Genomic DNA, 21,028 nt, shown 5'->3' on the forward strand with positions numbered 1-21,028 from the left:
CGATATTTCAGTAGTCAGACACGGCATTGACCTTATACCCGCGGGGCGAAGGTCTCCGAACCAACCTCGGTACTTCATTCAGAACCAACAGTTTACTTGTACCTGACTCGAATGACTCGGCCGTACTCCGTATGAGTATCAAAGAATCTCTGCTCGGACGAGGCTACCGAGATGACTAATGACCAGTACGGGATCTTCAGTGATGTCTGGGTCGCCTCATTGGCGAGATCTCGGTAGCGGGCAGCTCCTCGTGGTACTCACGAACGATGCAATACTCGTGCCAGAGGGGAGGAAGGGGTGGAGGGGGGGCGGCCCGATTATGCGGCTCCCCTTCTCACTGGTAGCAGTACATAATGAGGTAGATATACGGAGTACATCGTTGATGACAGGACGACAAAGTTCGAACTCTCAGGTTTCGGGTGACATCCAAGGTCCTGGGACTTTCATATAGGGGCACTTGAATTGTACTAGTACTCGTACTCATATTGACTCGAGGAGTTTTCCGGAAATAACAACCAGCCGGGTCATCGAAGGAGTACGAATGCACAGGTCACCTTCAAGGTCGGCGGCAACATGATCGGAGAATTTGTTGCAGACTCAAGCTAGTGTTTGAGGCCTGCTAGGCACATGCTCCTTCTGTTGCTCACCAAAGGCTACATGGTTGCTCTTTTTGGCGTGCTGAAACAAGAGCGAGCCCCATGCCAGGATGTGCCAGGGTTATGGATGATGGCTGACATGGGTCGCTCAACGTGGCATGATCTGCACAGGTTTTAGACATGGATGGTCCGTTGCTTACAGGGACCACTGTCGGCGACCTTCCTAATTGCATCTGGGACAGGTCCATTAGGACTAGCAGTGTGAACAACAACATGGGTTTAGTTGTGATTGTAATTTCAATGTGCACAAGTGATTTCATATCGGCCCAGGGAGCTGGGAAACCCTGCTGATGAATTTCAACAAGAGCTGGTTAGGCGTCTTGAGTACCGCAAAGCACCGGGATGTTTGGCGGGAACCAGCTAAACCGAAGCAGTAAGGGTGGTGAAGCCTTGGATATCCGGCCCAAAGATCAAACGTTCGGGGAAGAGAATGGTGGAAGAAGAAGTTCCCCGCTAGGAAGACTCTACCATCGCTGGGGTCTGATCCAGTGTTTGAAAGCATTGGGGATAGGTCGGTTGGTGTATTCTAATGGACCTAGAGAAGCTCTTTGGGTACGGGACCAGCGTGCTGGCTGCAACATGATGGCGGCGGCGCCAGCCCGCGGGACCGGGTGAAGGACGAAATGGAGTGTTCGAAATGTTTCCCACTCTTCTAGTCCAAGTCACAGGCGACAAGGGTGTCGTCGGACTAGGGCTCCATTGAGATCGATGATGAAGGTGAGGAATGAAACGATGAAGGCAGGATGGGGTGGAAAAAGAGAAGAAATAGCAGCACAGGAAGTTAGACCTAGAGATACAGTAAGGAAATGATGGGGAGTGTGTGTGATTGAGAACATGTGAAGCACTGGTGTTGGTTAGATAATAAATCACAATAAAATAGCACTATTCATGGAGCACAGTACGGAGTATCTGTGTGATGGTTGTTGTGTACTGTGACTCGAAAGGTGGTGGTGGTACCCCTAATAATATGGTACATAGTCACCTGTATTTGAAACATGGGCATCCCCATTCACGCCTAAACCTCCTTCAGCTAGGGACCAAGGGAAAGGTATCCAGGTATCCCGGTTGCCCTTCCTCGGGCCCTAAAAGAATGCTCCATACGGATATTTTAGGCAGAGTTCCTTAGTCCTCCCTCCACCTCGCCTCCCTGGACCAACGAGTACCTGGGCTAGAACTACAGACAGTACGGAGTAATCCCAAAGCAGGAGAGAAGATCGCTCCATCTCAGAATTTCCAGCGCAAGTCACTCTGTTGTGTGTGTGTGTGTCTGTGTTTCCCTCATCACAGTCGCAGCCTCTTCCACTCCCTGAACTCCATCCTCCGTATCTCTTCCTCCAAAGGAAACGAGCACACAAATCACCCTCTGTCTACACCATTGTCGTCCTCCATTGGCTTGTCCTCGACCGTACTATCGACCTTGAGAAGATCCCTTTGGGGGCTGTCCTCTCATTTTCCTCCTCTTCGCGCTCTCATCCCTCACCTCATACCACTGATTGGCTCTCTTCGCACCCTCTCGACCAACCACACAACTTCGGTGCGAGACAAGTGAATCCAAACACCATCCTACCCTCGTCCTTGTCATCAGTTCCAACAATAGCAATCACAGACAGCCTTGCATCCCGTTCTCCTTCAAGTTTTGTTATCGCCGCCCGTCTATCTTTCTGTGGAACCTGGGGAAGAGGAATTGTCAATCTACGCTGTTGTGGTACGCCTGTCCCATTGTCCCCTTCCTTTGCTGCCCATCCCACGTCCGACGAGTGCGACTCTGTCTTCCAGCTTCTTCTCTTGCTACTTTTCTCTGACTCCAGTGTTTTAGAAATTTGTCTTTGTTGCCTGCCTGCGCTGGTTCGCTTTTTGCCGCTCCTTCATCTACCGCCGAAGCAAATCTACGATCCTTACCGACTTTAGTTGTGTCAATATACCAGGACTCTGTGACCTGCCCTGTGCTAATACGACAACAACCCCTTGGAAACGACAGACTCTCTCGGTCGCATCTCGCCGCCTCCTCTCTTCACCAATGCGACGATAAAGTTATCATCCTATTTACAAGCCTACGACCCACACGAAGCGAACTTGGCCTTTAAGCCAATATGCTGGCGTCCCCACCAGCGATGAATGGCGATCATGGACCTATGTTGGATAGAAACAACATTATCAATGTAAGAGATGGAGAATCCCTCTACCAGATATGTATCAAACTACGCCGCCGCCTATCGGGCGTGCCTGGATTTCGCCCGTACCTGGAAGAGATGGAGGAGCGCGAGGCCGAAGGATCTGATCCTGTGTCCTCGCTCTGGCAGTGCTTCCGGAGTGGCCTGCCGTTGCTGACCATATACAATGCTTCCAACCCGGAGGAAGGTGACCTCCGGGTAGACACCAAACGACCTGAAAGAGTAGGAAAAGAGGCTGCCTTCCTCTTCATCAAGGCCTGTATGCAACAAATGGAAATCCCTGCCGCCGACACTTTCACCGTCACAGATCTTTACAGCGACAACACGACCGGGTTCGTGAAAGTCACCAAACTAATCAATAGAGTGCTGGACATATTGAAGCTGAGCGGGAAGTTACATCCATCGACGGATAGCGAAGGTTCTCGCGATGGTGCCGACAGCGCTCTGAACGTTGCTGATCAGGCACCCAAGACGTTGACGAGGAGGCAACACATTCTCAAAGAATTAGTAGAGACAGAGCGGCAATATGTGCACCATTTGCAAAATTTGCAAACCTTGAAAAAGGAAATGGAAGAAGTGGGCGCCTTGACTGGTGATGCTATCCATAATATATTCCTCAACCTGAACAACCTTCTGGATTTCGCGCAGCGGTTTTTGATCCGAATAGAGCAACAGAACGAGACTCCCGAGGAGCAACAGAACTGGGGTCGACTCTTCGTCCATTACAAGGATCCCTTCAGACAGTATGAGCCATTCATTGCAAACCAGAGAAGATGTGAAACCACATGTCAACAGGAGTGGGATAGAATGGTTGAAAGAGCAAAGTCGCCATTGGCGCAGCAAATGTTGGCAAATCCGACCATCTTGAATGGTTTCCTCCTGAAGCCATTCCAGCGCCTGACCAAGTACCCGTTGCTATTGAAGGTTTGTACCGCTCGAGTCCCAGATGATATTCACGCTGACATTTCAGGATCTGCAAAACCAAACCTCTGACAACCTGCTCAAGTCCGATATCTCAGACGCAATAGCAATCATCCAGGATGTATTGATGCAAGCAGATGCCTCGATCGACAAAGAGACTAGAGATGATGCTCTTCAAGATTTAACAGAGCGCGTCGACGATTGGAAGCAAATGAACATCGCCAGCTTCGGCGAGCTTCTACTGCTCGGCACGTTCAATGTCACCAAAGAGAGCGCCATCCGATCGGACGAGAAGGAATACCACATCTACCTTTTCAGCCGCATTCTCATCATGTGCAAAGATGTCAATGCTAACAAACCCAAAAACAGGTTGGCAAACAATAAGCCCTCATTAAGTCGGAATGGAAAGCCCAAGATGAATCTCAAAGGACGCATTTATTTCACAAATGTCATCAGCGTCACATCGCACACAAGCCCTGGAAGTTACTCGCTGCAAATTACGTGGAAAACCGAAGCCAATTCCCCGGATATATTCAACATCAAGTACAAGAATGATGAAACGCTGCAAAAATGGCATACTATGATTGAGACGCAACGTTCGTCGTGTATGCTGGAATCGAGAACCACCGGCACTACCTCCGATACTCAGCTTTTATCACTACAGGGAATGAATATGGAGAATCCGTACATTGGCAAAGATGACGACGACGATGATTATAGCAGAATCTCCGGGACCACTTATGGGGGCACTGATGCAACAGGATATTCCGAGTTCAACATGAGCAGAAATGCTTCAAGCACGAGTTTGCGCTCCCGGTCTGCCACCGGAGGCAGCGGAGGAAGTAATCCCCATTTGTCCGCCGGCCGTATGCGGGTGCCAACGAGTGAGTTGGGAGGGTTGTCGTTGAATACGCGTGGTTTGCCAATTCAGTCTCCCCAAGATTCTTACGGTAGTTCATATTTCTCTCCCATTGAACGAGATTCGACACCACAATCGACAATATCAGCCCGCTCAAGTTCGCAATCTGCCTTTTCTGGCTATCATCGAGGAGCGACTCCGGTCAGCGGTGGCGGCCAGCGACCTGAGGAATCGTACAGGAACACTGCCCCAGCCATGGCCCGAAATCCCAACGGCCAGCCGAGTGGCAATCCTTATCTGGTGAATGGTCGACGGGGTCCTCCACCGGGTCCTGGACAGCCGCGCATGCGCTCTGCAAGTAGCCCTGATGTACACCCTCTGGTGCAGCAAAGCCGCAAATACGTGTCGGGTGAGCATGCCCCAAGTGTTCCTCCGATTCCAGCGCATGTGGCCAAACAGATGGCACCTCCAGCCAGGAGCCAGAACAATTCCCCAAACAATGGTCCACCGTCCCGGCAAGGCACGCCCCAACAATATGGCCTACCTCAGGCACCACGCCCGGGCATGCCGAATTCAAACTATACCTATGACAATAGCTATGGGAACGATCCGAGACGCCCCGGCCATGCCCCATCATTGTCACAGAGTCAAACATTCTCTCCCCCAGTGTCATCTCCTTCTAGTGACGGAGACGGCTATATACCGAGTCAGCTGAAAGCCAAAGTATGCTTTGACGAAAACTACGTCTCTATGATCATTGCCACCAATATCCAATTCCGGTCGTTGGCTGATCGCATTGATGCTAAATTGGCGAGGTTCACCAATCATTCGATTGCGTCCGGGTCGGTACGACTGCATTATCGTGATGAGGACGATGATCTCATCTTGATCGACAGTGATGAAGCTGTACATGAAGCATTGTTGGATTGGCGTGAAACACACGCTTCAAACGCAGCTAACCCGCAGAATGCAGAATTATTGTTGTATGCGCATGCAGTCAACCGCGATGGGGTTGCAGGTTGAACAGAGCGTGCTATGATGTCGCATAACTACTGTAGCACTACAGCGCCTAGTGCAAATCAACCGTCGAGACCCGTGTCGCATCACTAGTCGTCCAAGCGTGGACGTCAAACAGAAGACCTTGTGCTGTCGATATGGCTACACAGATTCGCCATGACAAGGTCAAAAGATGCGGGTGGTTCGACGGCTCAATTACTTTGAAACGAGATACGAAGTGACGGATTACGAAGTTGGATATGGATAAGTACATGGGATATGGTTAAGTTTAGAACAGCAGGACATTGTGAAGAGGGCGTGTTCATGCGTGAGAAAATCACGTAAGAGTCCGCGTATAGAGAAAGACAAGAACTGTTGGCTGTTATACACCACGTAGGAGCTCAAGCATGTTGATGTTGACGATGTCGAGAGTCGACAGTTATACGCAGAAACTACAAGTCGGTTGCAGTGGATAGCAACGAGGAGGTATACTATTTTGCATCAAAGAACAAAAAACTCTGGAAGTTTCCTGCCCAATGATTAGGGATGATGGTGACTTTGGTATCCGTATCTACATTGTGCCAACCTGTATATCAAGGAGAAGTATCCGTGGTACCGAGGAATATAAGTTAGGTATCTAGATATTGTACCTAGGTACATCATTTAACATGCTCTTGGCGTGCTTTTTCAACAACTCCGATACCGCTGTTTCACGATTTCACATGTACGGCTTTTGGAAATTCAGTATCTCTTTTCCGAACATTAGAGACAGTATCTTCACGGGGATACCTAAGTAATCATCCCACAAAGCTTGGAGTCCTTTGAGAGAAAAAAGACACGAGGTCGAATTTTTCCCCCTGCTGGTGCAGGTACTGTTACCAGAGTACGGATAGTTCACGACGACAACACAACCACCGCTCCCAACCTTCATCAATCATCAACCGTCCACTACTGCGGACATGTCTACGACTCCTTTGGCCACCCCGGCGGCGGCATCACCTCGCGGCTCTTCCAACGCCGCCTCTTCAGGTATTGCGGCAATGAAGGATCGAATCATGACGCACATGAACGCGGACCACGCCTTGTCTCTGAGGCTGTACCTGATGAGGTACTCTCACGTTCCGATGGGGGGGACGACGACAGCGGAGATGCTCGACATTTCTCAAGACCACATGATCCTTCGATCGGGCTACGGGAGGCACGTGGTGGACATGGTCCCTCCCATGAAGTCACTCACGGACGCCAGAGAGAGACTCGTCGAGATGCACAATTCTTGTCTCGAAGAATTGGGTTTGAGTGACGTGGTGGTGGACCGGTACACGCCACCCAACCGTGCCTGGCAGATTGGCCTGAGTGCGCTGTGCGTCTTGATCTTTACGACTTTTCCTTTTCGGCAGTCCCTGCTCGATCAAAATACCCTGCCGGGTCGGATCTGGAGCCTGGGAGGGGCCGCACCTTGGTTGGCCCGACTGAGTTTCGGTCTGCAACCTCTGGTGTTGACAGTCATGGTCGTCGTACATCTGGGAGAGGCCGCATGGATGGCAAATACGCGCCTGAAAAAACATTGGATAGAGGTGGGAAGTTGGGTGTGGTGGTTCTGGGTCTTGGATTGCGCCGTCGAAGGGTTCGGCTCTTGGACGAGGTTCGACGAGATGGTGGCCGACGTCGAGGGAAAGAAAAACACAAACAACAAGAAGCACTGAAGCAGCACTACACCACACAAGCCTAAAGAGCTCTGGGGATTGGAAAAGACAGGCATCCTAGGCAGATTTGGAAGGAAAAATTCAGAGTCAAAAACCAAACAGATTTCATTCCCTTCATGCGGTAATAACAATTACATATATATTTATACAGTACTTGGAAAAACAACCATTCTGAACAGATTCACACAAACACGTCATGTTCTTGTCTTTGGTCATTCATTCAAGGTTGATGATTGAGCGCCTTTCAAATGCTTTGCGTTGCTTTGCTTTAGTTTCTTTAAAAGCAGGTCGTTTCTGGCAAAGTACCAGGTTGGTGAGTTCCTGTCCATGTCTGCATCACCACCAAACAACAATACCTGAGGTGTGTAATCGTTGACGTCGCTCTCATAATCCGCGCCCGTACACGCATAATCACAATACTAAAGAGGTTCCACTCAGAAGCCCGCTCGACCTCAAGGTGATCTATCTTCTTGGAGATCTTGGAGTCGGTGTCTGCGAAGCTACATGTCGAGGCTGTTGTGAGGCGTCTTCGCCAATGTAGTCGTCTGCGAAATCACCTTCTCTTTCATCGTCGGCATCGTCGGCAACGTCGTCGTCAGCGCCGTCGTCAAGGTAAGACTCTCCGAGGGTGTCGGCTGCGTCGTCCACTTCGATAGACTGACGAACAGGCTCGCTCATCAGAGAATCGTCCAGGCTGTCTCTCGAGATGAAACTATCACCCAACCCATTGTCGGATTCAACCTCGGCCTCTTCTTCCTCCTCTTCGTCTGTTTCGTCGTCGTCATCCACTTCGTCGTCCTCTTCGGAGTCGGTGGGGGTAAACTCATCGAGATCCTGCGGTAAATCTCGCCAGTATGTGAAGTCGGTGTACTCTTCCCCACCCTCCTTGACGAGCGTCGATACGGGAGGGAAGAAATGATCAACGACCTCACGCATCGAGACATAACTGCTTCGGTACTTGTTCAAGGTCAAAAGATCCAACGAAACTTCTGCGTTGGTGTTGATGGTGAAGATTCGACTCGAAGGGATGTGCACGCTTCGATAACTCAATGCGTCGGTAAAGCGATTGCCAAACCCGGCATAGAACGGGTTCGTTCTTCCAGGAAAAAGACCCAGAATGTCCCGAAGACACGCCATCTTGAACATTTCGGGTTTCCGAAGATATACCTCTCTCCGTAACGCCGCTATGGTCCGATCGGGGCTCAAAATCACCGGCCCTTCAGGTATTCTCCAACCGTCCTGGACGATGCCGTTCAGGTATGCGCGAGTGGTATCAGCTTGTCCAACGGAGCGACTCGTCAGGTACAAGATGTTGTACCCGTTTGCCACAATGTCAGAATATAACTTGGCAACTCCGGCGTGTGTCCAATCTCTACCGACCATGTTGAGCAGCTGACCCAAAGCATCAGACTTGGTGATTGTTCCGTCAATATCAGAGATGACAATGGGCACATCCGAGGTCCAGTAGTACATGTATGCTGTACAAGTGGCGCGGTTGACGGTAAACGAGATTTGATTCCTGCCTGGTTTGAGGTCGAGCGCTTTCAGCTGATCACTCGTGAGGCGAAGGGTTTTGGCAAAATTCCGGCTTTGCTCGCTCGACATGCGGGGGGTTTCGGTGATGTCTTCGGACTGGGCCCTTTGGTGGCGGCTTAATTGTTGGCCTTTGTCGAGCAGTTCTGGGGACGGGCTTCGCTCACTATCGCTGTGATAGCCAGGGTCGGAAGCATTGTCAGGAGAGACCGGAGAGGCTCCCTCTAGCACGGTACCTGCGGCTTTTCGAAGGGCCGCATCACGAGCTTCTTCACTGCTGTAAATCCACAAATTGCCGTTCTCATCTGTACCGATGAGAGAGCCAATGTCATAGTTGCCCTCTAGTTCTTCTGACAAAAGTTTGCGTGCAACTGCTTCAGCACGAAGGGCTTCATCTTCACTAGATTTGTAGCCAGTCATGTCCAGCATCAGGTCTCCGGACTCGGTGACCTGCGAGCGAATATTGGAGATTGAGAGCTTCTTGGACAACGTCAAAGCACGATCATATACTTGTCTAGGTTGCAACGCGGGCGGGCTGGCCGAGGCCTTGGGTGTGTTCGAGCCTTCTAGATTGTACCTTGGGGACAATGGTATGCCGTTATGAAGGAATGCATCGCTGACAGAGTCGAGCTCTTCTCGTGCGGAGACGGGGAGTATTTCCTCGGAAGCAGAACGTACCAGCGCCAGAGGAGGGTCCAACGCATTTTCATCCAGCGAACCCGCAGCAAGATCGAGCTTGGAAGATGGCATCGACTGGGCAAGGGTCTGGTCGGCCAAATCTGTTCCTTGGCGTCTGATCAGAGGAACCGTCCGACCGGGTACGGGATCGGGAGTCTGACTACGTTTCCCAGATTCCGTAATGTCGAGGTACGTAGGTTCCAACAAGCTAGGTGAGGGTGGTCGATCTTCAGCGGTAGCCGAGGGACTGCTGGCTGGAGATACCAAAGGGGAGGTCTGCAAGGCTTCGGGAATGTCGTTTGACGTCTCAAAGACAAAGAAGGCTTCCCCACCATCCCCGAGTTTCATGGCATAATTCTGTTTGTTGCCGTTGACTTTGAATTCGACCTTTTTGTCCGACGGCCGTAGAAGAGAAAATTTGCCGAAGCGGACATGAAAGGGCGAACATGCCAGCGTGCCATCTTCTTGTTCGACAACAATGACATCGATGGCACCAGACAGCGTGGCAGGATTGATGGAATTCCAGGTCTTGGAGACGCCACTCCCCAAGCTCCGAACGTACTGCATCGTGGATGAGTTATTGTGGTCGGAATGTCGGCGTTGGCGAGTATATGGCTATAAAGGTGGCATAATCGGGTTGCCTGATGTGTGTGATGACGGTGGAACGTCAGAAGCTCGGAGCAAGATTTGAGGAATACACAACGCCGGATCCTACGCAATGCCAGTCAAAGTACAAAAAAAGAGTGTCTCGTTTGAAGCAAAATATCACATGTCAGGGATATGGGTAGAAGTTCATGCAAAGATTGAGAATGTCGGGAGAAATAATGATGGGGGGAAGAATGAAGTTGAAGATGAGCGAGGCAAAGATGATGCATGTGTTGAATGCTCAACCAACTTGTTAGTATGACCACATGCGCTAACATGGTTAACCTCGGCTCGCTAATCTACTTATGGCATGATCATAATATCTCTATTGCCCTAGATACTAAATTCATCTAATAGCTTCCCCAGATTCGCTACGCTGCAATTCTAACATGGATATTCAAGTGCGATCTCACCTGTCCAACACATCCTCTTCTTCAACCTTCAATCGCGTCTTTTGTTCTTTACAGTCTTCCAAGGCTGGGCACTATATTTTGGCCATCAAATCGATTGAACGCGCAATGTTTTCCTGGGCAACGTGAATCTTCACCTCGACTTTGCGACAAGCCGTTCCCTCACCTAATCTCCCAATCTACCCTACTATCTGGACATTACTACGGGCGCCGCCTCAATCATCGACGCCATGAGTTCTCCAGCGAACCCTCCAGGCCCTCTCACACCTCCCGCAGAGCCAGCCTCTCAAGGACCACAGCCTTCACAACCTTCCGGCACAACTCAAGCACCAGTCGAGGCGCTCCTTTCCCAGCCTCTGACCTCATTAACAGACGATGGCAAGTCTAAGAGACCTCGAGACCATCGATTAATACATCTTCTTCTCGTATCTCATGGTATTTCTGCATATCAACAACGCGTCCCTCTCCAGCTGATGGATTTTGCCTATCGATACACTAGTTCAGTGTTGAGCGACGCACTACACATTCAAAATGAAGCCTACGATCAGGCCGATACAAGTACCCAGGGCAAGGGACGGGGTGCGAAACACAATCAGAACAAGTTGGAGGAAGGGGACGTCAGTTTAGCCGCACTGCGCATGTCGATAGGGTCACGAATGGGGTACCAGTTCCAAGGAAGTTTACCCAAAGAATTTCTCAAGAATTTGGCAGACGAGCGGAACAGAATATCACTAAATGCGCAGTCACGGGACGGCGACAAGAGTGGTCCGATAATTGGAGGTGTACGGTTACCGCACGAGAAATATTGCCTGACTGGAGTTGGCTGGGGCCTGAAGGACGAATGGGACAGTGAGGGTGAGGAGAGCGTTGAACAGGGAGAAGGCGAGGAAAAACCTGAGCCTGAAGATGTCATGCAGATGGACGACAAAATTGACGAAGATGAAGAAGGTCTGGGAACGATGGAGGACGTCTTTGGTGATGATGATGCTGGGGATGATGATGGGGGCGGCGGCGGCGGCGATGCTGACGGTGATGCCGAGATGCAGGGATGAACGACTGGAGCGTCAGGCTCTGCGAGTATTCTGAGTCCTCGTGCATTTTGATACCCAGGATAGATGAAGGCTATGTAGCATTGTATTGTATTTCTATTGGCATGAGGTGTATCTGAGTTGTCAATGGTGCCTGGCTCTTCGGTTTCGAATCCTCCGGTTGACTCGTGTGATATCTGAGACTGCCTCTATACGTTTCCAGAAAAATGGTGTTGACTCACAGCGCTGACGGTCTCGAGATACCATATTTCCCACTGTCTTCATACGCAGAGTATCTTGGTATGCTTACCTAAGGCGCCATGGATTTGGAGGGGAGGAGCGGATGCCAAGAAAAAGTGAGAGGAGAGCAAGTACTGACTTCCCCAAGATCCGATCCCGACCATTTGCAGCCGGCGGAACAAAAGCCACCACCAACAACTTTGCACATACAACAGAGTGGCCTTGACACCGGTCAGGCATCCTCCTAGTCTGTCATAACACTTACTTGATATTCGCATGTCTTCTGCCATTTACTGTTATTCCTTTTTTGACCCTGTATGTTTATCTCTAGAAGCATATGCCTGCCCTACCGCTCTTATGGATGGATCCTTCCAAATGGCATACTGGGTCACTACACTGGGCTGCCAATACTTACCTTCTGCTCGCTCCTAAAATCAACGTGAAAGGTCGCATGGCTCTCCTCATGCTGGTGGCCGTTGTATGGGCCTTCACATGGTACGTCTAAAGAGATCACTTTGACGATCAACGCTGACCATTTTCCAGGCTTCTATGGCGTGCCTACTCGGTCCTGACCACTCCCAACGATATTCTTGTCGAAAAACTCGGTCTCGATATCCCTCCCACTCCGCTTATAACCCTTGAAGAGATCTCGGAGCACGAATTACAAATTACGTGGAAGTATTCGGAACCGTCCACTTCTGTCCAAGAGCATCATGTTGAGGTAAACGGGAGACTGATCGGGACAACAAAAAAACATGATATGGGCGCGGCTATTTACGATCTTGTTCCGGGCAGCAGATATGATATTCGCGTCTTTTGTGTCAGCTCCACAGATTTCCAAACACCCAGCCAACCTCTTCACGTCCGCTTGCCTGGCTCAACGCCTGCCGCCTCGCAAGATGAAGCCTTTGAATCTATGCCCAAAGTCCGGGCCATTGCTATCCGAAACGCTGCTTCGCTCGCTCCTGCGCCGGCGCCTACTATAGCGCGGGAGTTCAGTGGTGGACAACCAACAACGCGAAGGGGAACGACTGGCCGGAGACCGTCGCCCGCGAATCACGGGGTCGATTCGCAGCAGGCTCAGGATATTGCATCACGAGCCATGGATGAAGAGGAGGATGGCGACCTTGCGGAACTATCTCAAAAATTCCAAAAGGCCCAACAAGACATAGACGCGGTTGAGCAGCAAATCCAAGACGAGGACAGAGACTTCCAAGCGTCGCTCAAGGAGTTAGAGGCACGCCGAGACGAGTTGAAACAACTTCTGAAGGATCGAGATGAAGCAAGCAGCGATTTGCGCAAGCAAGTGCACAAGGCCGAAACCGCGAGCAGGACGGCTTTGAATGAAAAGACGAAGAAAGAACGCCTGCTGCAACAGCGCGAGAACCAGAGGCGAAAACGTCGAGACGACATCGCCAAATGGGAAGAGCAGACTGCCTGGATGAAAGAAGAAATTGCGGGTATCGAGACACAGAAGGCTGCGATCGAGCAGAGAGCGAAGTCCGATCTAAGGGAGATCCGCAGGAAAATTGAAGAGGAGCAGAAAGAGGTGCAAATGCTAGAAGAAGACAACAAAGAAAAGGCCATGCAGATAAAGGCCATGGAAGAAGAGCGACAGCAGGTGAACGTTGAGGATGAGACAGACGAGACCCGAGAGGCCGATCGACTCGATCACGAACGCGACATGAGGTGGAGGGCAAGATACGAGGCTCTTCGTCAAACACATACAAACCTGTGGCACGAGCTGAAAAACATTCAACAACAGGTCAATCTCTCACAAGAGCAGATCAATGTCGCCCGTGCCAATAGAGTCACTGCTATCTCGTTTGCACCGATACCTCCATTCGATCCCGAGATGTATCGACCCAACATTCGGCAAATTCGACGGCCGCGCCACACCAGTTCCCATGGGAGTAGTATTTCCTCACCCCGGGGCCCTTTCAATGGCCCTGAGCCTATGCCGTCGGTTTTGCAATACAATTCGGTTGCAAACATGTCGCCCACGTCCTTGTTGCCCAGCTTTTTCAACCCGCAGAATGGGATGACCTTCATCCCATCGGGCATTAATACTTCTACCGCTGACGATGTCGAGCCTATCGCCAATGTCCCGATGAGTCCACGGGCAGACCTACTGCTCCCGGCGGACCTCCTTGGAGATGAATCCGCGGATGAGCTTCCAGATGCAGAGCTTACAGCTGATCCGAAGCGCTCCTCGGAACCTGGCACAATGCCATTTCCCAAAATTGGCTCTCCTGCGTTGCAAGAAGCTCGTCGTACACAGACGCCATCTTCAGGATCTTCTTCAGGGCGGTCTTTTTCAAGTCCGATGCAAACTTCAGCACCTGCTGTTGAAACAGAGAAATCATCAGATTCGGGACACAAGTCGGACGAGAAACCCCTGGAAAATATCGAGGAAGATGCGCCTCAGCAATCCGCCAAACCCAGGTACATGTCGATGTCCTCTATGTTCGGCCTCAACAGGCAGCGTGGGAAAACACTGGCTGACCAGCCCCCTCTACTTGGATCTCTCAAGTCAGGCCAGAGTCAGTCATTCCCGAGAGAAGTGGACGAGTTTGACCCAAGCTCACAACCCAGAAGACGCCTTAGTTATGGTGGGAATTGGGCTTTCCCTGGGACTTTGTTAAAGGGTCACGGTGCTGACGAGAAGGACCCAGAGTCCTCACGTTTAGCTTCTGCCCGCCGCTTTGGTATCCCTGGGTTTGGGAAATCTGCTACGCCGTCCGGCACGTATGATCCTTTTGGGATCCGTTCAAGCTCGTTTGATCCTGGTCTTCGGGGCGACACTTCTTCGCCTCGACCGTCTTCTACCTATTCGTTCGACAAAATGCCCCGTCCTTCGTTGGAAGCCCAATTTAATGCATGGAATTTAGACAAGGCACCGATCAGGAACAGCCCACTGGCGCCGGACTGGAAGTCCTTCCAGTCGTTCTCTCGCAATCACTCTCGTCGGCCGTCAGTCGTTCACGGATCCACAAGCAATTTGTCGCTACCACAGAATGAGCAGGTAGTCATCGAACCTGATCGGAAACCAATGCGACCGTTACAGGCGCCCATTGGCACTCGGCCGAAGTCATCCCAACAAGCCTCGACTCCCAAGCTCAATCCTGCAGCACCGTCTTTCACCACGATATTCGGCAGAAGAGGCGACAAGACCAAGGAGAAGGCAAAGACGAAAGAATCCAAAGAGAAGCTGACTGATCAAGAGGCCGCGTCGCCTCCTGAATCAAGGAAATCGCGTGGAGACACTGGTTCCCTTGCGGCCACCATTTCGACACTGGATTCTGATACTCTCGATCGGACAGTATCTGCGACCAGTGCCAATCTGTCGGTGGAAAGTACTGCTTTTAGCAAACCGACTTTCATCTCCAAGATCACAAGAAAGGCCAGCAGCAATAAGTTTGGAAGCTGGAAAGAAAAAGGTGGAGGTCTATTCTCTAGAAAAGAAACGTCACTCCCCAATGGTGAAAACGAGGAAGAACAAGGATCCAGCGAGTATCTCCACCTCGGAAGAAGCTTGGAGAGTACATCAACTACTCCCAGCGCTGAAGAAAAGAAGACCAGCAGGAGTAGCCTAAGCAACTGGAACTTTATGCGCAAGAGCAAGAAGGGAAAAGAAGACTTGACTGCGAGCGAGATCAGTGAGAGTAGTGAACGTGCTAGCGACTTGGGAGATGAAATGGAGGAGGAAGAGGTATGATGAGATGAGATTTTATTGATTCTAAGTAGAGAGTAAGAAGAGTCTTTGCTTTGCTGGTACTGTCGGGAACGTCGTGGTTTTAGCTGCTTTGTAGATGATCAATATTAAATTTCAAGATACTTTGTGCTTATCAATTGCAAGTTTATTCCTTGTGAAATCCTGAATTTATCATTTGTGATGGCCGTATGGCCCATGATTATCCATGTTGATGTGTAGTTGTGTGTAAAGGAGTGTGGTTCGGTTCGTGCTGTGATATTTATATTTGTATGAGACTTTGGCGGAGAGCCGTCAACCGTGCCCTCTTTTAAACACAATCATTGACTCACGCAATCTTTCTTTGTCTGTTCTTCCACACTTTATGCCGACAAGAACAACATTATGAGCAGCTTTTAATTTTGTGAGAGAGAGAGAGAGAGAGAAAAGACTGTGTCCATGATGATGGTCAGATTTCTCACCATTGGACATATCGGTACGGCGCAATTCGAAAAATGGCAAATTCCAAGTATGATTTCCCTTGGATTTAGTTGGTTTGGGGGTTTTCCGGATCGCGTCACTAAAAATGTGTTTTGTTAAATGTCACACGAATACAGATATGAATACGTTCGCAACTTTGAACGAGACGAACATTTATTGCCAAACACTTGGATCGTGGTCAGGATTGACGGTAGAGGATTTCACCGGTATGTTTGTCCCTTCCGACCCTTTTTTTTCCACAAAGCGATTTTTGGATCAATCGGTTCTCTGACCCAATGGGGGCGGAATGTATCAATGTGACAGATTCTCGGATCATTATGGTTTCCAAAAACCCAACGACGTCCGAGCCCTCGACGTGATGAACTCGGCGGCTCGACACGTGGTCAAGACCCTGCCGGACATCGTGATGGCCTACGGAGTCAGTGACGAGTACAGTTTCGTTTTCCACAAGTCGACCACGTTGTTCGAGAGGAGGAACGCCAAACTCGTGAGTACCGTGGTGAGTACCTTCACGGCGGCGTACGTCATGTTTTGGCCCCGTGGTTTTTTTGTTTCCGCTGTAGAAACGGAAACGGAAAGGGAAAAGGGGGAGACCAAAGGAAAAAAGAAGGAGATGGAACAACAACAAGAACAACAAGAACGTGACCTCGATGTCGAAATGATTCCCACTTTTGATGCGAGGGCGGTTTGTTACCCTTCATGGGAGAATTTGAGAGACTACCTAAGTTGGAGACAGGTTGATTGTATGTGATGAATTGATTCCCTCCCCGTCCCTGAGCCCTCGACCTCTCCCCCCTGATATGTGTTTGTGTGTGTGTGTGTGACGAGCTCGCTCTTTGATGAAAACCAAGAGAGTGATTTCTCAAAAGTGCGAGTGACGGGAGAACAAGGCTAAAATCTTGGGTTTGACAGGTCATATCAACAACCTTTACAACACCACCTTTTGGGCTTTGGTTCAACGAGGTGGAATGTCACAGACGGCGGCCGAGGAATCCCTCAAGGGTACATTGGCAAGTGATAAGAATGAGATTCTTTGGTCCAGGTTTGGTATCAACTACAACAATGAACCAGAAATGTTTCGTAAAGGGTCGGTGGTGTTTAGGGAGTACGCGTTAGAGACGACGACGACGAAAACAAACGCAGGAAAGACCGAGAATGAGAATCTACCAGAGGACGAGAAACCCGTGTCAGTGTCCAAGACACAATTTGAAAAGATGAGAAAAGCGAGACAAAAGGCCAAAATTGTCACGGCTCACCTGGACATCATCAAGGATGATTTTTGGTTGGTAAGACCATGGTTGAGGTCGGGGAAACCTGGAAGACCTGTTGAATGAATCGACGTCGATGTCGGGCCTGTAGAGGAAGAGAGAGAGAGATGAATGTTGAAGAAATTCAGACTTGCAAGAACCACAAAACATGAAGAAATACAGGTGGTGTTGGTGTTGTAAAGGGGTCATTCCGATTCATTAAACTATCCCTGCCCACAAAAAGAAAATGGTAACAACCTGGGCAGGATCATTTGCGTCAACGCTCCAAATGTCGTCATGTAACCAATCAAACAAGACAGTAGATATCCAGAGTGTAGAGAGTCATGAGAGAAGAGACCCAAGTATCCTCAACTCTTTGCAACTTTGCCAGCCTTTTCAGCAGCTTTTCGCCTTTTGCGCTCTGCTCGTCTCGCTTCCTTTGCGGCGGCGTCTTCACTGGAAATCTCGACGTCTTCTGATCGACCACCACCTCCTTGACCGTCCATTTGTCTCTTCTGTCGGCGCTCTTTCTCCTCCTTTCGTTTCCGCCGTCGTTCACGTCTCTCTTCTTGCGTCTCGGTCCGTTCATCCTGCTCTGGAAGGAGAGCCGGCGTACTCGCGCCGGATCCCTCGTTCTCTTGTGACTCGAGTTTGTCCTTGTTTTTCCTTTTCTTGTCGGTCCGCGCGGCCAGGTACTCGCCCACCTGTCTGAATTCCTCCACGGGACCGGGTCTCTCGGTACGTTTGCGGCGTTTGCCGTCCTGGTCGCGCAGGGCGAGGTACTCGCCGACCTGTTCGAACTCGGCGGCTGCCGACCTCTTTTGTCTTTTGTTCTTCACCGTCGAGTCTCCCTGGCCGTCGACGTCCCCGTCGGTGGTCGCGCCACTCCAAAAGTGGTCGCTCTTCCTCTTCTTTCTGTCGTCCGTCCGACTTGACGACGGGGCGTCTCCTTCCTCTTCGAGTCCGATCGTACCTTGCATCTGTTGACCCTTGACGAAGAAACTGTACAGGCCGCCGTGTTTGCCTCCGGTGTTGTCGAGGGCGGGCGCGGGGGTCGATGCGCCACTGCTCCTCTCGCTCTCGCTCTTGCCGATGTTCCCCAGGGCACTCTCGAAACCCTTGAGCCACCATTCGTTCCCGGCCTGCGGTTCGTGGGATTTCTTGCCCACCCCCAGTCGACCTTTCCGCTGGGACACCAGCAGTGGTTTGACGAGGCCGGTGCCGTTGTTGCCGACTTTGGCAGGGTCGTACGCCAGGCCGCGGTGGCCTTTTTGCTTGTACGGCCTCGAATCGAGGGAGTGGCCTGGCCCTGCCCAACCGAGGGAGAGGAGGTGGGCGTGGGCGTCCATCGATACCTCGTGGCGTGGGAAGGGGACTTGATTCGACTCGCTAGACGGATATCGCAGTGACCATTTCTAAAATTATGACATTGTCGCCGACCGACCCTTGTGGTGTTGCGAGGATATGGGAATCGCTGCGCTCGGCTTGGCTGTTCAGATGATTCTGTCTGGTCTGCAACACTTTTTTTTTTCCATCCCAAATCTTTTGCGGGGACCAAAATAATAATTTCTCGACGAATCCGCAGATCACGCCGTAGCAACGAGCGATGATGACATAAGCATGGTACTACTATCATATGAGTACCAGCCGAGAGAGCTGGGAGTTCACTATTAAATCGCTGTTTTTTGTTTGAGAAACCACCTAATTACACCTGTTTTCAGATCTAGATACTCCCCGTACATCATATACAAGTCATATTGCCCAGGTGTCGCCGCCAGAGACATCGCCGTCACTCGATCCCGGAAACAATGGAATGTCGTGCTGCATCTCGGGAAACTGCTTGAAGAAGGCGGGTTTCATGGTCCAATTCCTGATCTCGTACGCATGTCTGAGGAACATCGGGGAGATCTCGTACCCATCGTTGGCAGGATCGTAGACAAAAATGTCCCGATCCGGGTAGGGCCAGTAGAAGTTGAAGTTTTCTACGAAGGCTTTGGAAAAGGCTCCGGTCGAGGTGTATTTCTGATATTCGAAGACGAGACGATCACGAAGGGCAGGCCTTGATATGGATTTAGTAAGTATCAGAAGTCTTTCTTTTTCCCCCTCCCTGGATGTTGAAAGGTCGGAATGAGAAATGACATACCAGATTAAAAAGTCGATCACCGCAGGGTGTTGTATCTTTTCCTGTGACGGTCTGTGGGAAAACCCGGGGGTATCAGTTGGTGAATTTGCAAGTAGACCGAGGTTACAACAACGCCAGTTCCGGGCAAGAAGGAAGACCTTACCTTGGTCGAAGAAATTCAGGTACCCGAGCGAGATTGTCCGGTGTGGGATTCTCACGGTACTGCATCAACGTCTGGCAGACGTACATCAGGGCGATCCTTTGCGCCTTCGACTTCCACGTCCCAAACACCCTCTGGTCGACCTGGCGCAGCGCGAGCCACACCGGGTGCTGTGCTTCGGGGCCGACGTTGTTCCAACCCCAGATGGCGGCCTTGAACGGCACGTGCAGGTCCAGTTCCTGGTCCGACGGGTTGCGGTTCTTGATCTCGGTGAGGGCGTTGATGAAGGCGCCGTTGGAGACGTGCCACTTGTCGACGTCGGGGGCGATGTTGACGATCTCGGGCGTCGGGATGCGGAAGTCGAATAGAGACGAGGACGACGTCGGGCCCCAGGTGGAGGAGGATGAGGAGGTGTTGTTGTTGTTGAGGTTGTTCACCGGGACCGCCGCCTCGAACATCTGAAGGAGTGTGTCGGGACTGAATTCGAAAGAGGTGGTGTCGAATCGTTGTTCTTCTTCTTCTTCCACCAATGGAGCACCTGCTTCTCCATCTTCAGGTGGAGGAGGACACCTTTGCTGCTGCTGTGACGGATAATCATGGGCGTTGTCGTTCCCTCCTATGGCGGCGAGTTCAACCACCACTTCAGAAGCAGCTTCGGTCGACATGGAATCGTGCCGTCTGAGAAAATGGGTTGTCGGTGCGGCGGCGGTGGTTGTTAGTGTCGCGCCCCCAAAGACCGGCGAGGTCGAAGAACAATTCCCACTCGTGGCGGTGATGGTTTCGTCAATGGTGGAGCGCATTTTGAGCAAGGCATCTCGCAGACGGTGGTTCTCATTGCGAAGGTCGTCGATGATGCGAGTCAGGCTGACAATCTCCCCTTGTCGGTCCTGAGCTTCCAAGCTCTTGAGGCGTTGTTCGAGGAATGCGATGCGACTCTTGGTCCGTTCTCGAGTCGCCCTTTGCGCGAGACGGTCCTGTACCCGTTTCCTCTCGGCTCGGCTACTCTCGTTTTTGACGGCTCCCCGTTTGTTGTTGTGAGGAGGTTTCGCTGACTTTGATGATGATGAGGACGAGCCCTCCATGTCTCACGGGAAGACCATCCGTTCAAGAATTGAAGTGCAAATTCATTCCCATGGGCTGCGTGCTAACCGAAGGCGTACCTTTTCTGCGGAGGTACCATGTTCTGATTTCTTGGCTTGGTCACCATCATTCGCTTCGCTTCTTTCGTATTGTATGCTAAATAGTGCGAGTGAGTAGTCAGTAAATGGGGCTGAGAAGGCGGTCTCGGTAAACAGGTGCAAATGTGGAGGGGTCGTGGGTGACCGAGCCCAGACATCCGAGGTTCAATTTGAAGATCTACGACCAGCAAAGGGACCACAAGGGTTTTTAAGCCTGTAGTCATTGGCCCTTTGTTTGTGCATGCATCGAGACAGAAATCAAACCTTTTGACATGGAGAATGCTTGCGA

At 50.9% G+C, this 21,028-nt stretch overlaps 8 protein-coding genes across 9 annotated transcripts; 5 read left to right on the forward strand and 3 right to left on the reverse strand.

Moving 5' to 3' along the window:
• The first annotated feature begins 1,885 nt into the window (after positions 1-1,885).
• On the forward strand, positions 1,886-6,135 carry PV06_10298 (uncharacterized protein). The gene is made up of 3 exons (XM_016411833.1): positions 1,886-2,361; positions 2,473-3,751; positions 3,798-6,135. Exons 2-3 carry the CDS (start codon positions 2,747-2,749, stop codon positions 5,628-5,630), a joined length of 2,838 nt encoding a protein of 945 aa, XP_016257874.1. The 5' UTR covers positions 1,886-2,361; positions 2,473-2,746; the 3' UTR covers positions 5,631-6,135.
• A 246-nt stretch (positions 6,136-6,381) lies between these two features.
• PV06_10299 (uncharacterized protein) lies at positions 6,382-7,421 on the forward strand. Its single transcript, XM_016411834.1, has one exon. It carries the CDS (start codon positions 6,563-6,565, stop codon positions 7,304-7,306), a length of 744 nt encoding a protein of 247 aa, XP_016257875.1. The 5' UTR covers positions 6,382-6,562; the 3' UTR covers positions 7,307-7,421.
• Positions 7,406-10,368, reverse strand: PV06_10300 (uncharacterized protein). Its single transcript, XM_016411835.1, has one exon. The coding sequence runs from the start codon at positions 10,082-10,084 to the stop codon at positions 7,769-7,771; it is 2,316 nt and encodes a 771-aa protein (XP_016257876.1). The 5' UTR covers positions 10,085-10,368; the 3' UTR covers positions 7,406-7,768.
• A 184-nt stretch (positions 10,369-10,552) lies between these two features.
• On the forward strand, positions 10,553-11,724 carry PV06_10301 (uncharacterized protein). The gene has a single exon (XM_016411836.1). It carries the CDS (start codon positions 10,803-10,805, stop codon positions 11,622-11,624), a length of 822 nt encoding a protein of 273 aa, XP_016257877.1. The 5' UTR covers positions 10,553-10,802; the 3' UTR covers positions 11,625-11,724.
• A 300-nt stretch (positions 11,725-12,024) lies between these two features.
• PV06_10302 (uncharacterized protein) lies at positions 12,025-15,677 on the forward strand. Its single transcript, XM_016411837.1, has 2 exons — positions 12,025-12,335; positions 12,384-15,677. Exons 1-2 carry the CDS (start codon positions 12,178-12,180, stop codon positions 15,556-15,558), a joined length of 3,333 nt encoding a protein of 1,110 aa, XP_016257878.1. The 5' UTR covers positions 12,025-12,177; the 3' UTR covers positions 15,559-15,677.
• A 232-nt stretch (positions 15,678-15,909) lies between these two features.
• On the forward strand, positions 15,910-17,642 carry PV06_10303. Of its 2 annotated transcripts, XM_016411839.1 has the most exons (4): positions 15,910-16,060; positions 16,149-16,238; positions 16,336-16,775; positions 16,945-17,642. In XM_016411839.1, the coding sequence occupies exons 1-4, from the start codon at positions 16,047-16,049 to the stop codon at positions 17,364-17,366; spliced, it is 966 nt and encodes a 321-aa protein (XP_016257880.1). In that variant the 5' UTR covers positions 15,910-16,046; the 3' UTR covers positions 17,367-17,642. The 2 variants fall into 2 exon arrangements, with proteins under 2 accessions (XP_016257880.1, XP_016257879.1); XM_016411838.1 differs by having other exon boundaries at positions 15,910-16,238.
• On the reverse strand, positions 17,484-18,783 carry PV06_10304 (uncharacterized protein). The gene has a single exon (XM_016411840.1). It carries the CDS (start codon positions 18,626-18,628, stop codon positions 17,648-17,650), a length of 981 nt encoding a protein of 326 aa, XP_016257881.1. The 5' UTR covers positions 18,629-18,783; the 3' UTR covers positions 17,484-17,647.
• Positions 18,784-19,031: 248 nt separating this feature from the next.
• PV06_10305 (uncharacterized protein) lies at positions 19,032-20,643 on the reverse strand (the record flags this gene model as incomplete). Its single annotated transcript, XM_016411841.1, has 3 exons — positions 19,032-19,338; positions 19,423-19,473; positions 19,565-20,643. 3 exons carry the CDS (start codon positions 20,641-20,643, stop codon positions 19,032-19,034), a joined length of 1,437 nt encoding a protein of 478 aa, XP_016257882.1.
• Positions 20,644-21,028: the final 385 nt, after the last annotated feature.

The sequence above is a fragment of the Exophiala oligosperma genome (assembly GCF_000835515.1).
Source record: "Exophiala oligosperma strain CBS 72588 unplaced genomic scaffold supercont1.12, whole genome shotgun sequence".
Classification (NCBI taxonomy): Eukaryota; Fungi; Ascomycota; class Eurotiomycetes; order Chaetothyriales; family Herpotrichiellaceae; genus Exophiala; species Exophiala oligosperma.